Source organism: Otolemur garnettii, unplaced genomic scaffold (assembly GCF_000181295.1).
Source record: "Otolemur garnettii isolate 467f Iridium unplaced genomic scaffold, OtoGar3 scaffold00006, whole genome shotgun sequence".
NCBI classification, from domain to species: Eukaryota; Metazoa; Chordata; class Mammalia; order Primates; family Galagidae; genus Otolemur; species Otolemur garnettii.
This window is the reverse complement of record NW_003852401.1, coordinates 41,058,223-41,070,814: the sequence shown is the minus strand read 5'-3', so window position 1 is coordinate 41,070,814 and position 12,592 is coordinate 41,058,223. Positions and strand designations below refer to the sequence as shown.

The 12,592-nt window shown below is 45.7% G+C and overlaps 1 protein-coding gene across 2 annotated transcripts in view; it reads left to right on the top strand.

The window, feature by feature from the left end:
- Positions 1 to 12,592, top strand: part of FRMD3 (FERM domain containing 3) — a 253,057-nt gene that overhangs the window by 210,429 nt on the left and 30,036 nt on the right. For both annotated transcript variants that reach the window (XM_003782974.1, XM_012813136.1), the window contains exon 13: positions 6,184 to 6,308. In XM_003782974.1, coding sequence (XP_003783022.1) covers positions 6,184 to 6,308 — 125 coding nt within the window. The remainder of the gene's footprint in view (positions 1 to 6,183; positions 6,309 to 12,592) is intronic.

Genomic DNA, 12,592 nt, shown 5'->3' with positions numbered 1-12,592 from the left:
TCTGGCATTCTTTTAGAAGCTAATAGTAGACGAAGAACTATCCCAAGTGGCTCAGTGTGGATTTTATTCTTTTAGCTTAAAGCTCAAATATTTGACCTTCCATCCTTGATGCTTAGGAAGTTCTCTTGATGGTATAAATACACAGAGGGAAACCATTTATCTTTTGTCAATAATATACTCTCAAAAAATATATCCCCCAAATAGAAGGCTTTCCAAGAGTCTCATGGTTACCATCTATGGGTGGGTAATGAGATCAAAGAAGAATGGAAAAAATACTTCTCTTGTAAATTGAGGTTTACATAATTTATGGAAACCAAGGCTTCTTAGCTCAGAGTTTCTCAAACCTTAACTTGCGCAAGGGATCCTGTTAAAATCAGATTCAGACTCAAGAAGTCTGAAGAGATGCTCAAGAGTCAGCATTGTTAACAAGCCCCCAGGTGATGGCTGGAACATGGAAGGCATTTGGACCATGACGGGTGCAGGGAGCAGGCTGGCCAAGGGAAGCTCTTCTCCTGGAGTGGACTGAACCCCGGAGAGGGGAGGGAAGTGGCCTGTCGAAGTGAGAGCATACACATGCTAAGGCATCCATTAATTCACAGTTTCCCTTTTCTGGAATCTAAAATCTCCTAAGATATTACTGTAGACAAGACATTGAGACCTGGTTTCCATGTTCTTTCTTTTTTTCCCCCCACCCCCTTGTATCAAGTTCACACCCTCAGGGTGCCTCTGTCTTCCATGGTTCTTTGGCAGTGCCTCTTAAATCTCTGCCAATGTCAGGAAGAACTCAATCAAAGCATTGCTGCAAAGTGAGCTCTGGAAGGCAAGGGCTGTGTCTGTCTTGGTCACCTTCATATTCCCCAGCACCTAACACATTCATCTAACACATTGCTCGGCACATAGCAGAGGTTGATGCACATTTGTTGAATCATATGCGTGAACCAGCACTGCGGGGTGACAGACGCTCCTGTCAACGTTAGTAGATTTTAGATCTGTCCAAGGTGCTGCCTTGGGAAACTCTCCTTTCCCAGAGGCAGCTCGGTGGCCAGAGCTGTAGTGGAGCATGACACTTCTCATTTCTTCCCAGGAGCTGTTACATGGTAGGAAATTGTTTCTCTTGCACAGTTATTTTATTTTCAAGTTACTTGGGCTGATTTGATGTGGCTGTCAAGGTGAGAGTATGGTAATGAGCTTTCCTTTTCTGTGGCGGGTGTCCAGAGGTGACTGTTAGTCTGGAATGGTGATGATGATAAGGCTTTAATTAGCTGTCTTTCCTCGCATCTGAGATTCTACTCTTCAAAGAATGGCAAGTTTATGGAATCCTACTTTGTTGAGTGGTGTGTGTGTTTATAGAGAGAGAAATAGAAACAGAGAACACTATAATAGGATTTTTCTTTTTATTAAAAAGAGGAACAGAAGCTAACTCTTACGTTAGCTCACTGATCTTTATTGGTGGCAAGATGCCCCAGGAGGTCCTCCCAGGCTGGCTACTGGGTCAGGATCATCTGCCCTTCCCAGAGGCCAGGTGAGGCAGAGGGCTACACCTCTGTGGGCCCAAGGCTGGCCGCATGAGCCACTGGGCATAGCAGCCACCACCAGCAGCCACCCTGAGGCAGCATTTGTACCTGAAATGAGCACTTGTGTAGGAGTCCTGAGTGGGCTCTAATCTTGGCTCTGTTGCTTGATCTCTCCATGTCCTTGAGTAAGCAACTTAACTTATTGGGTCATTGATTTATTCATCCGTAAAAAGAGATTTAAAACATCATTTTGCCCAACTTCTAGATTTTGCTGTGGGGATTAAAATAAAATGTTTAAAAAATTATACAGTGCCATAGGAAGGTAAAATTGTGATGTTATTACAACCATGTCTTATCCAAGCATGGGAAGCTAGAATGTAACAGGTACCTGCCTAGTGAAGTCCCTTCACATAGAGTTTTTAGAGGCTTGGGCACAGGCCAGCCCCACTTTCTTTCATTGCCAGCAGTGGTGCTGGAACTCCATGGGCCTTATTTGTTCTACTTTATGCTACTCTTTTAAACTTCTGAGTCTGCCCATATCTTTATATAACCTTAGTTTCCTCACCTGTCCATATGGCATTTTTCTTTCCTATCTTACAAACACATTGAGAAAAACAAATGGGACAAACTGTGTTTGCCAATGTTAGAGTATTCCGTAGAATCTCTGTCAGTTGACCATCGAAGAGACTGTAACAAAGTGGTCAACATATGGAGGTGCTCAACAGGAAAGTAGGCCTGCTATCCTGATACGTACATGTGGTGCATGTCCAGTCTGTGAATATCAGGTCATCGTAAGGGGTGGTCAGTGTAGGGAGGTGGTCAACTATGGAGGTTCTACTGTATTTGCAGTTCCCAAAGGAAGCCTTTCTATCTCAACAGACTTCCTAATGACAGTTTTATTTGGAGACTGTTCTGTGCTGGGAGTACATGCCCGAGTGGGCTGCAAAGTGGGCCAGGCATTTCTGCAGAGTCAGCTGCTGAGAGTGGGGAAACACAGCACGCGTCCTAGCCTGGGCTGGGGAGGCCCTGGCCACAAAAGCGGTTATCTCAGGCACACAGGCAGAGGGCAGAGAGGAAGCAACTGAGACATTTGCATCTACTTTAGAAAAGTGCCTGACACAGTGGGATGCCATGTAGCTAGAGATAGCAGAACAGCAGGAGCAGTGAACAGAGTCCCTGATGGGGTGTTTCAGCTCCCTCACATAGAAGGATGGTGTGAGCTTAGCAAAAGCACTGGACTAGGAATCGGATGATCTGGCTTTGAGTCCTGAGTCTGCCTACAAAAAGTGTCTTTAGTCAAGTTTAGAAGCTCACTGAGTCTCAGTTTCCTCATCTGTAAACAAGGTATTTGCCTGGCCTATCTTATAGGCACACTGAGAAAAAAAGAAGGGTGGAGGGTATGCAAACCACTTTGTGAACTGAAAAAGGGCCATTCAAATTCTGGGATTCTATTTCTCATTAGAACAACTGTGCTGTTGGGCTCTTGCTTTAAGTGGAAACTGGATTCATTGGCATCTTTACAAAGGTTTAATGGGAAAATTGGTAAAAATGACTAATCTTTGATCTAAAAGTGTTCAGTCGGCTCCTCTGAACCGACTGAACATCATAGACTGGGTGGCTTAAAAACAATAGAAACTTATTTCTTACCATTCTGAAGGCTGAAGTCCAAGATCAAGGAGCTGGCAGATTCCGTGCCTGGTGAGGCCCACTGTCTCACAGATGGAGACTTCCCACTTCCTCCCTTCATGGTGGAAGTGGGAAACAAGCCCCCTTACACCTCTTTCAGATGAACACGGATTCTATTTTGGGTGATCATGACTTAACCACCTTCTGAGGGCCCCATCTCTCAATACCATCGCATTGGAGATTAGGTTGTAACAAATGAGATTTGGGAGAACAAAAGCATTCGGGCCATAGCAGTAGGAAGAGGCAGGAGACTCACATTTTTTCCCCTTATTTCTCTATTCTCTTTTCCCCAGGCTATCTGACAAGAGGCCTTGGGACTCTGCATTCTTGGTGCTCCATGGAAATTCCTAGTCATATCCATCTTTAGGTGTATCTGAGTTTTGCTCTTATCAGGGAAGTAATGTTCCTTTCTGAATCATATTATTGGAGAATCTCAGGGTCGTAACCACTGCCGTAGTCATTCTGGTCTTATCCTAGGCAGACCCTCTGTGCCCCTGTCTGTGAGCCACGGGCCTGTGTCACGACAGAGCAGCAGGAGCCTGTGGGCACTGGGACCAAGTCCGCATCCTCCTGGCCATCCACGCAAACGTCTGGACACTGCAGTGTTGTGGGGTGGGAGCAGCAGGACGTTCCTGTCTCCAGCTGCAGAACATGGGAAGGAGGGCCAAGGGGAGCAGGAGTCTCACAAACGACGCGTCATCAGCAGTGATTCCTGGGAGAGGAACAGCTATCCCATCAGCTGGGCATGGACCCAGAGATGGGGGAGAGCGATTCAATCTCTTTGTGTGAGAATGGGTAGATTGCTTTTTCAGAAGTCAGAACACAGCATGATCCATATGAGCATGTTGTGCTTTGCAGAGCTAAGGTCAGAGTCATGAACCAGCCAGAGGAAATTCCAGGAGGGCTCAAAAACTAAGAACTCTTCACAATAAAACAAGGAACTGCTAATAGCACATTTTAATCCCTCCCTTTCTCCCTTCCTTCTGCAAAGGTTTCCCCATCCCCAGTTCTTTCCCTGTCAAGTCCACTGTGCTCAGCAAAGCTTGCAGCAGGTGTCACCCTGGTCCCCAACATTCATAGTTTCGTGTGTCCCTCTTTAGTGCTCCTGTGGGACCCTTGGCTGTCAGTCACCATATTTTTCCAACTGTGGCTGTAGCACATGAATGAGTCATGAGGTGAAGTAGTGGGCAACACCAGCAGGTTAAATGAAATGAAGTAGAATTTAAAAAAATAGTGGCTTACACATGGCTGCAGTTTCTGTTGTTGCATAAAATATTCATTTTAGGTGCATATCTTCCTGTGTGTGGAGGGCGGGGGGACGCAGGGGCATGATAGAAAATGTATTTCTTAATGTGAGTCTCAGGCCAAAAAGTTTGCAAATCAAGTTACTAGACATTGAGTTACTTAAGGCAAGGATGACAGTTCCCCAGAGCAAGGCAGAATGGACGGTGCCTGGTCCAAGGCACCTACTTACCAGGTGACCAACAGAGCCGTGGTCACCTAGTAAGTGGGGTGTAACTTTTACATTCTCAGCCTCAGCGTCACACTTTTCTTCATTATTTCACTACTTATAGACTTATATATCTGCAAAGTAAGTGGCTAGGGAATGAAATAATGAAGAAAAGAGCACCATGGCTAAGGGGTCCTCAAACTTTTTAAACAGGGGGCCAGTTCACTGTCCCTCAGACCGTTGGAGGGCTGGACTGCGGCCCTGGGATGAGTTGGCTGCTAAGCTGGACAGGCAGCAGCGGCAAAAACATCCAGTGGGCTGGATAAATGTTCCAGGCAGACCGCATGTGGCCCACGGGCTGTAGTTTTGAGGACGCCTAGTTAAGGAAGTCCTCATAAATTTCTTTTTGTCAAGAGCCAGCTCTGGGAGTTTTTAATTCCAGATGCTGATAGGCATTCTTCCCTCCCTCCCCACCCTGCCCTGCCCAGCAGAAATGCTTAGGCCAGAAGTCTGGCCTGTTAACCAGCTGGAGAACACCTCAGCCAGGCTGAAAAGGCAACATATCCAGCCACTATTACATTCAGTTTACTTCATTTTCAAACCTGAACGCACTTTAACAAGATGCTGAGTAAGCTGTTGTAAGGGACCCAAGAATGGCTAGGGCAGCTTCTGCCCTTAAGGTGCTTATCAAGATGGGGCTTATCAGTGCCAGTACCCAGGGAGAGACAGAGGTGACAAACGTGCTGAGCTGTGAAGGAAGAGAGAGCAGTGTGAGACAGAGAGAATGTGTGCGAGAGTGTGTGTGCTGGGAGGAGCCATCCTGGAAAGCGCACAGGAAGGAGACGCTGATGCTATCTTTGAAGGATTGGGTTGGTTCTGGCTTTGATAGGAGCCATGCCGGCTGGCCTCCCTGGGGCAGGCCTTTCAGCTGCAGCCAGTAGTCTGAATGAGACACCTTGTAGTTTCCTTGCCATCTGCTGCCGGGCACGGCCACTGACACACCTGTTGCTCCTTCCTTAACAAGGGAGAAAACAGAGGCGTGGTCACCTGGTGAGTAGGGTGTAACTTGGAGAATATTAAACAGTGGGCGTGCAGCAGCACCAAGACAGCACTTAGCACTTAGCTGTGGAGCATCTGTCTGCAGCGTTACTTCGACTTTGTTTTTCTACTGTGGTGGTGGTAAAATTTCTCAGAGTGTGCCCTTCATCCCCTCTCTGCTCAGTGCTCAGTGCTAGTTCAGTGACACCTGCCTCTCATGCTTTTTGCTTCCTGTCTTTGTAAACTGCCTGCCTTGTCCCCTCGTGTGGTCAGGTATGATGCCCAATAGGGAAATACATTGTCTTTCACCGAGTTGCATTTTATCGGGACCTTAAGGACAGCAAAGGCCACGTGTTTTCAATGCTGCGTCATCTTTACCACTAGCTTAATTCACTAGTGCATGCAGAGGCGGTTCCCAGCTGGGGTGGCCCCCTGAGACGGAGGGGCCCACGTTCGCGATGGAAACCAACTCCCTCTGCCTGTGTTTGCTTTCAGAGCCAACATCGCTCAGAGCCGCAGTTTCCACTCCTTGAACAAGCAGCTCATCATTAACATGGAGCCCCTGCAGCCCCTGCTTCCTTCCCCCAGAGAGCAAGAGGAAGAACTAGCGCCTGGTGAGGGTAAGTCAGCCTCTTGTGGTGAGGGTAAGTGAGGGTAAGTCAGCCTCTTGGTTCCAGAGGCTGGCACTGCAGGGTCACTCTGGAGGGGCCGGGGAGGTGCCCGTGTGCTTATGTCGGGGAAGGGGTTGGAGTGCGGTGGGAGTGAGTCAGAAACTATGTTTTTAGTATATAAGATTTTTGTAGCTGGAAAGCTGTGCTGTATTGGGAGTTCCATTAGCTTCTCCTGGAGAAAGTTCTCTGGGGCAAAGTATTTCTAGAATTATTATATGTGTGAAAAGACTAATGGCATCAGACACACTACCTGATATGGTAACCACTAGCCATGTGTGGCTATGGGAAACTAAGCTTAAATTTATCAAAATGAAAACCAGTTCCTCAGTCACACCGGCCATTTTTCCCATGCTTGATGGCCGCGTGTGGCTGATGGCTACCACACTGGACACTGAGGCTGAGAACAATTCCTTCATCACAGAAAGTTCTGTCTCGTGAATCAGTGGAACCACGGATGGTTTCCACTGAAGCCACAGTTGAGGGGGTGGTTATAAAGAATTCTCCGCAGGTGTCTCTACACTGGTCGTCCCCCTTTCTGCCTCACTGTTTCCCCAGCCTCTTGTTTCCTTTTCCTCAGTTACATTGACTGACAGTTTTGATATAAGCTAAAATAAATGAAGTGTCCACTTCTACCCAAAATTTGTTACATATATTTGTGGGGTTTTATTTTTTGCAGTTTTCGGCCAGGGTCAGGTTTGAATCCACCACTTCTGGTATATGGGGCCAGCGCCCTACTCACTGAGCTATGTTTTTAAAGCAGTTATATATGTGTTTCTAGGCTTCTTTGTTTTAAGGATTTTATTTGCTTCAGGGAAGAATCTCACCACACTTTTTGCTCCAGATACATAGTGAAGAAAATCTCATATTCGTATTAATTTCAAAGTAGATCGAAAAAAAATGTACACAAAGTAAATTTATTGGAACCCTTGAATACAAACATGCTTTTTCTTAACTGTATGTGATTTTAGTTGCACCATCAAAATCTGGATACTGGGCAGTTTTAAGAGGGCAGCTCACTGAAAGATCACCTTTATCTCTAGCTTCAAGAATTCCTTTCAAAGGATAATACTTTTCAGTTCCTAATAATAATATGGTTCAGAATGCAGAGGTAGCAGCAACCTCCCCAAGGGAAGTAGCAGCAACCAATTCACACTGATGTGTGTGTATATATATATATTTTTTTCTTTTTTTTTTTTGGAGATAGAGTCACCCTGGGTAGAGTGCTGTACACAGAAACCTCAAATTCTTGGGCTTAAGTGATTCTCTTGCCTCAGCCTCCCAAGTAGCTGGGACTACAGGCACCTGCCACAACGCCCAGCTATTTTTTTCTGTTGCAGTTGTCATTGTTTAGCAGGCCCAGGCCAGGTTTGAACCCACCAGCCTGGTGTATATGACCAGCGCCATAACCACTGTGCTACAGACGGCAAGTCGAGAATTTTAGCAAATCTTTTTCTAAAAGGAAGCTATGATGATTAGAAGGGAAACTGGGCAACTGGTTGCCAAAAATTCCATGGACAGCGTGAAGAGTCCAAATAGTGAAGATGGGGTCTTAGAAGGCACCTTCTGTCCCCAACCAGGCCGTGAGAGATGATGATAAAGATCAATCTTATCATTATGGCCTTCAATATCTGCCTTAAAAACCAACTCTGTGAGTCCCCTGCTAAATTAACTTTCCTAGCCAAAGGGTCTCTGAGTCCATATTGCTCTTGTATGTATTTTGGCAGATTATGTGATTTTGTGTGTTTGGCAAGTCAAAGACAAGCAGCTTTAATTTCTGGAGACTGGAGGCTTTCTGACTGGAGACAGGGTGGCTGATTACCTAGCAGCCCAGAGCCCAGGGACTCCCATTGTTCAGGTGCTGCCTTTGTCTTGGAGACCTTGAGTAAGACTAAAAATGACTCCAGCCTCTTTTTTTTTTCTTAAGATGAGGCTACAAAGACACAGGAAAGTTTAAGTAGCAGGTCAGCATCATACAGGGAGCTCATGGCAGACATGATTTCATGTGGATGACAGAGCTATGGAGAGGGTTAAGCATGGCTGTTTCTTCTCTGAGCTTCAGACACAGAGAGGGAGGGGGAAACTCAGACGTCAGCACTTATCTTTGATGTCACTGTTCCCCATCTTGATATACCGGCTCAGATTCTTGTTTCGGAGAGTTTCAAATCAGATATTTTAGAACTGTATTTATGGACAGGTCAAAATCAGCAGTCTGAGCCCTGTTAAAAGAATTGTCTGATTCAGAATTTTAAGAAAATCAAGTTGAGAGAAGGCAGATGATCTTAACCGTGATCCTTGGGATCTCCATCTCTATGAGGTAATGGGAGGGTCCTGGCACCATGTCTGGTGGTGTGGCTGATGGGGGCATCTCCGATGTTGCCCTGGCTCTCTGGGGTCAGGACCAACCCTTTGTTTGACAGACTCTTTCTATTCCTTCCAGAATGTCAAGTTTCTCAAAGACAGCTGACCTAAGTGTTATTGCCCAGATTAGTCCAATGGTGTTCTGGGAAAATGTGTGATCCCGTTGACCCACGACAGCTGGAGGATTAGGTCTGAAGTTGGATGCGTCTGGGTAGAGAAAAAACAATCAGTTTCTAGGCACTACTGGCAACAAGAATGTTTTCAATGCTCAGTCAAAAGTTGCCTGGTTACAAGATCTGACAGGACTAGTGGTATGGATAGCTCAGCTTCAGATGACACCGCAAACCATTTGAAGAGTGACTCTTAGAGTGCATGAGAATTTCAGGAGAAAAAAAATTGAGAGTGGAAATTGTTCTGGGTGGCAATGACATTTTAAGGTGTCATTAATCTGAATAAATTTACATGCAAAATGGAGCAGGTTCTCCATAGTGCAAAATGCTTATGTGTTTTATTGGTGGAGTATATTTCCCGTTGGGGAAGAAGCTGGATTATGGTGACAATTTCTACCTTATGGTAGAAATCACATGAGATGTCATAACTGGCAGTTCCTAACTCATAGCAAAGAACATTCTTTTTTTTTTTTTTTTTTTATTGAACGGTAACTATGTACATTAATGCACTTCTGGGGTACAGTGTGGGGTTTTCACATGCAATCTGAAATACTTCCATCAACTGGTCAACACAGCCTTCATGTCATTTTCTCAGTTATTGCTTTAAAACATTCACATTCTACTCTTAGAAAGATTCACCTGTACCCCTATAAGGTAAACCTCAGAAGTAATCCCTCCAAACTCCCTCCCTCCACCCAGCAAAGAACATTCTTATCTGCTATAGCAATGGTGCAGGCTGCTTTAATTAAACATGTCAGAAAAGCCATGCTCCGTGGTGCCCGTGGCTCAGTGGGTACGGCGCTGGCCACCTGCACTGAGGCTGGTAGGTTCAAACCTGGGCCAGGCTAGCTAATGCAACAATGACAATTGCAACAACAACAACAACAACAACAACAACAACAACAGATAACCAGGTATTGTGGTGGGAGCCTGTAGTCCCAGCTACTTGGGAGGCTGAGGCAAGAGAATTGCTTAAGCCCAGGAGTTTGAGATTGCTGTGAGCTTTGATGCCATGGCACTCTACCCAGGGCGACAGCTTGAGACTCTGTCTCAAAAAAAAAGAAAAAAGAAAAAAAGAAAAGCCTGGCTTGATAAGTAAAACCAAATAAGAATTGCAAATGCTTGACGCCCCCTGCCGCCAATATGAAGTGTAGCGGAAACACCAGAATTTCCGTAAAGGAGTGTCTTGAGGATGGCAGTGTGGTAGATTAAAGGGTGGGTCAAAGCTGCTTTTGCATATGATTGAGAAAGTGTCTTTATTGAAGAATAGATGAAAATTAAAAAGAATGGTAAACTAACTCTCCAAGTCACCTTTACAGCTGTCCCTATCAAGGTTTGTTGTGTGTGTGTGTTTAATGTCGTGTGTGTGTGATTGCATCTGTATGTTGTGGCTGTGACGGGACATGTGTGGCCCGGGGAGGGGAGGTGGGAGCAGCAGGGGTGTTTCAAGTATTGCTTACAGTCTCTAACCCTAACCATAGATGGCCTAAGGCGCCTTCACTGAAATGCTACAAAGTCTGCACAGGAACATGTGGAGGCATTCTGAGTGTCTAAAAAGAGTATCATTCTTATCCCTCAAGCATGCCGGACTCCGATCCCACCCGCACTCCACCCAACACCTAACAGGTGACGGCAGGGCCTGCAGTGTTGTCCCTGTGGGTGTCTTTCATGCACCACACACCTGCTCTGATCCATCACTGCGGAGTCTGCCACAGCCCAGGGCTGCCTTGGTTACGCTGTGGCGAGTTTCTCCCTCTCTGCTGAGTCTGTGCTCCTCCTTGTCTGTCTGATAGGAAAGAACAGTGTCCTCCTCCTTCTCTAGGTTTCTGGAATTCCGCAGTCATAGCACAGATTTATCCCCTTCTCCTGGCAGCTTCTGGGTCTTTCTTCCCTGCCACTTTCCCTCCAGGTGCTAAGCCATTTCTTCCCTTTGGCTCAGGTACGTCAGAACTTACGCATCACCAGTGACGCACTGGTGTGACTTGAAATTTCTCTTATGTCATGTTCTGCAAAATGATAGAAACTGGTTATAAGGGCGCAACCTGTAGCTTAGTGGGCAGGGCGCTGGCCACATACACCAAGGCTGGCAGGTTAGAACTCAGCCCGGGCCTGATAAATAACAATGACAACTGCAACAAAAAATAGCCAGGCTTTGTGGTGCGTGCCTGTAGTCCCAGCTACTTGGGAGGCTGAGGCAAGAGAATCGCTTAAGCCTAAGAGTTAGATGTTGCTGTGAGCTGTGATGCCATGGCACTCTACCGAGGGTGACATAGTGAGATTCTGTCTCAGAAAAAAAGAAACTGGTTATAAATCCCGTGTGACCCCCTTACCCTGTGGTTGCCCCTACCTGGTGATGGCAGACCACTTGCCCCTGCCATGGGGATTTGTGCTTGCTATTTGCTTTATTTTCTCACTGTAAGACTAGGATAGCATTGTCTTGAAAATTTAGAAAGTATAAAAAAAGCATAAATGAGCAGAAAAAAGAGTTCCCCTCCCAGATTGTTCCCCTTCCAGAGGCAATTCATATTAAGGCATGGGCAATTTCCTTCCCTACGCATTTTCATGTGGTTGGGATCATCCTGTATATGTGATTTTTTCAAATTCCTGCTTTGGTTAATGTTGGAAACACTAGTGCACAAAAATAGATCATAGGTTAAACTGCAGGTTAAAACAGTGAATTGCAAACATATTTAACACAAACGCAGACCAATGGATTAAAATCCTACGTTAGAAGGAATGCATGCAAAGCGCTGTTTTAAGTATCCTTTTGGCATCCCATATTCTCGGGTTGTCCTGAGTGGTTCCCATTTAACGGCTTGAATAGTTTCCCGCTGCTGATAGGCACAGACTTGTATTTCCAGGTGCTACGAGGTCTCCATGGAGCTGAGGGCAGCTTCTGCTTTTACTTATAGTCGCACAATTGGATTAGCAAAATCAAAATCCCAAATTCAGTGTCAGACCTATCAAATTCCAGAAGAAAGCTCCCCAGTTTGGGTCGGCAGCTCCTCCAGGGTAGGAGAGGCCAACAGCAGCTCAGAGGGCGAGTAAAGGCCTGAGCAGGCTCTGCAGACTGTTTTAGTCTCTTCAAAGGCTTTTCACCTTCCCTTTGGTGCTGTCCTATGGAGCTGTTCTCATTTTTGGAACCCTTGTCTCTGGTATTTACTGACAATGTAAGCACTCACAAGAAGTTTGCATCACTTGACAGAGATCTTTGAAATTTGAGTGTTTACAGAGCTGTAAGGAAGCTGACTGCCTCATTCCTGGTCCAAGTTCAGTGCATTTTGTCTTGCAGAGATTTTGTCTTTACATCTTTAGATGCCAACAGTGAGCATCATTTCAGTTCCGCAGTTGGGCAGTTTCCCATAAATAGTCCATTTTGTGAAATATCATATTCCTCGGGTGTAAACACAGCAGTGGTCCGGGTGGCTGCTCTATTTCTGCATTACTGCCTTGGGTGAGCTCCCGCCCCAAGCAGCTGGGTGACCCCAGACAAGACTCCCCACCATTCAGAGCTTCCTGTTAAACAAGAAGACTGGACTTGAGCACCACTCAGATGCTTTCTAGCTCTAAATTCTAACTCTTTTTCTGAATGTCAGGGTTTAAAACCCCAGACAATGTTAAGGTCTTCTTACATTAAGAATGGGAACTTGGGGACAAGAATATTTTTCATAGCTTTTGAGTGTTAGAATGTTTTTTTTTTTTTTT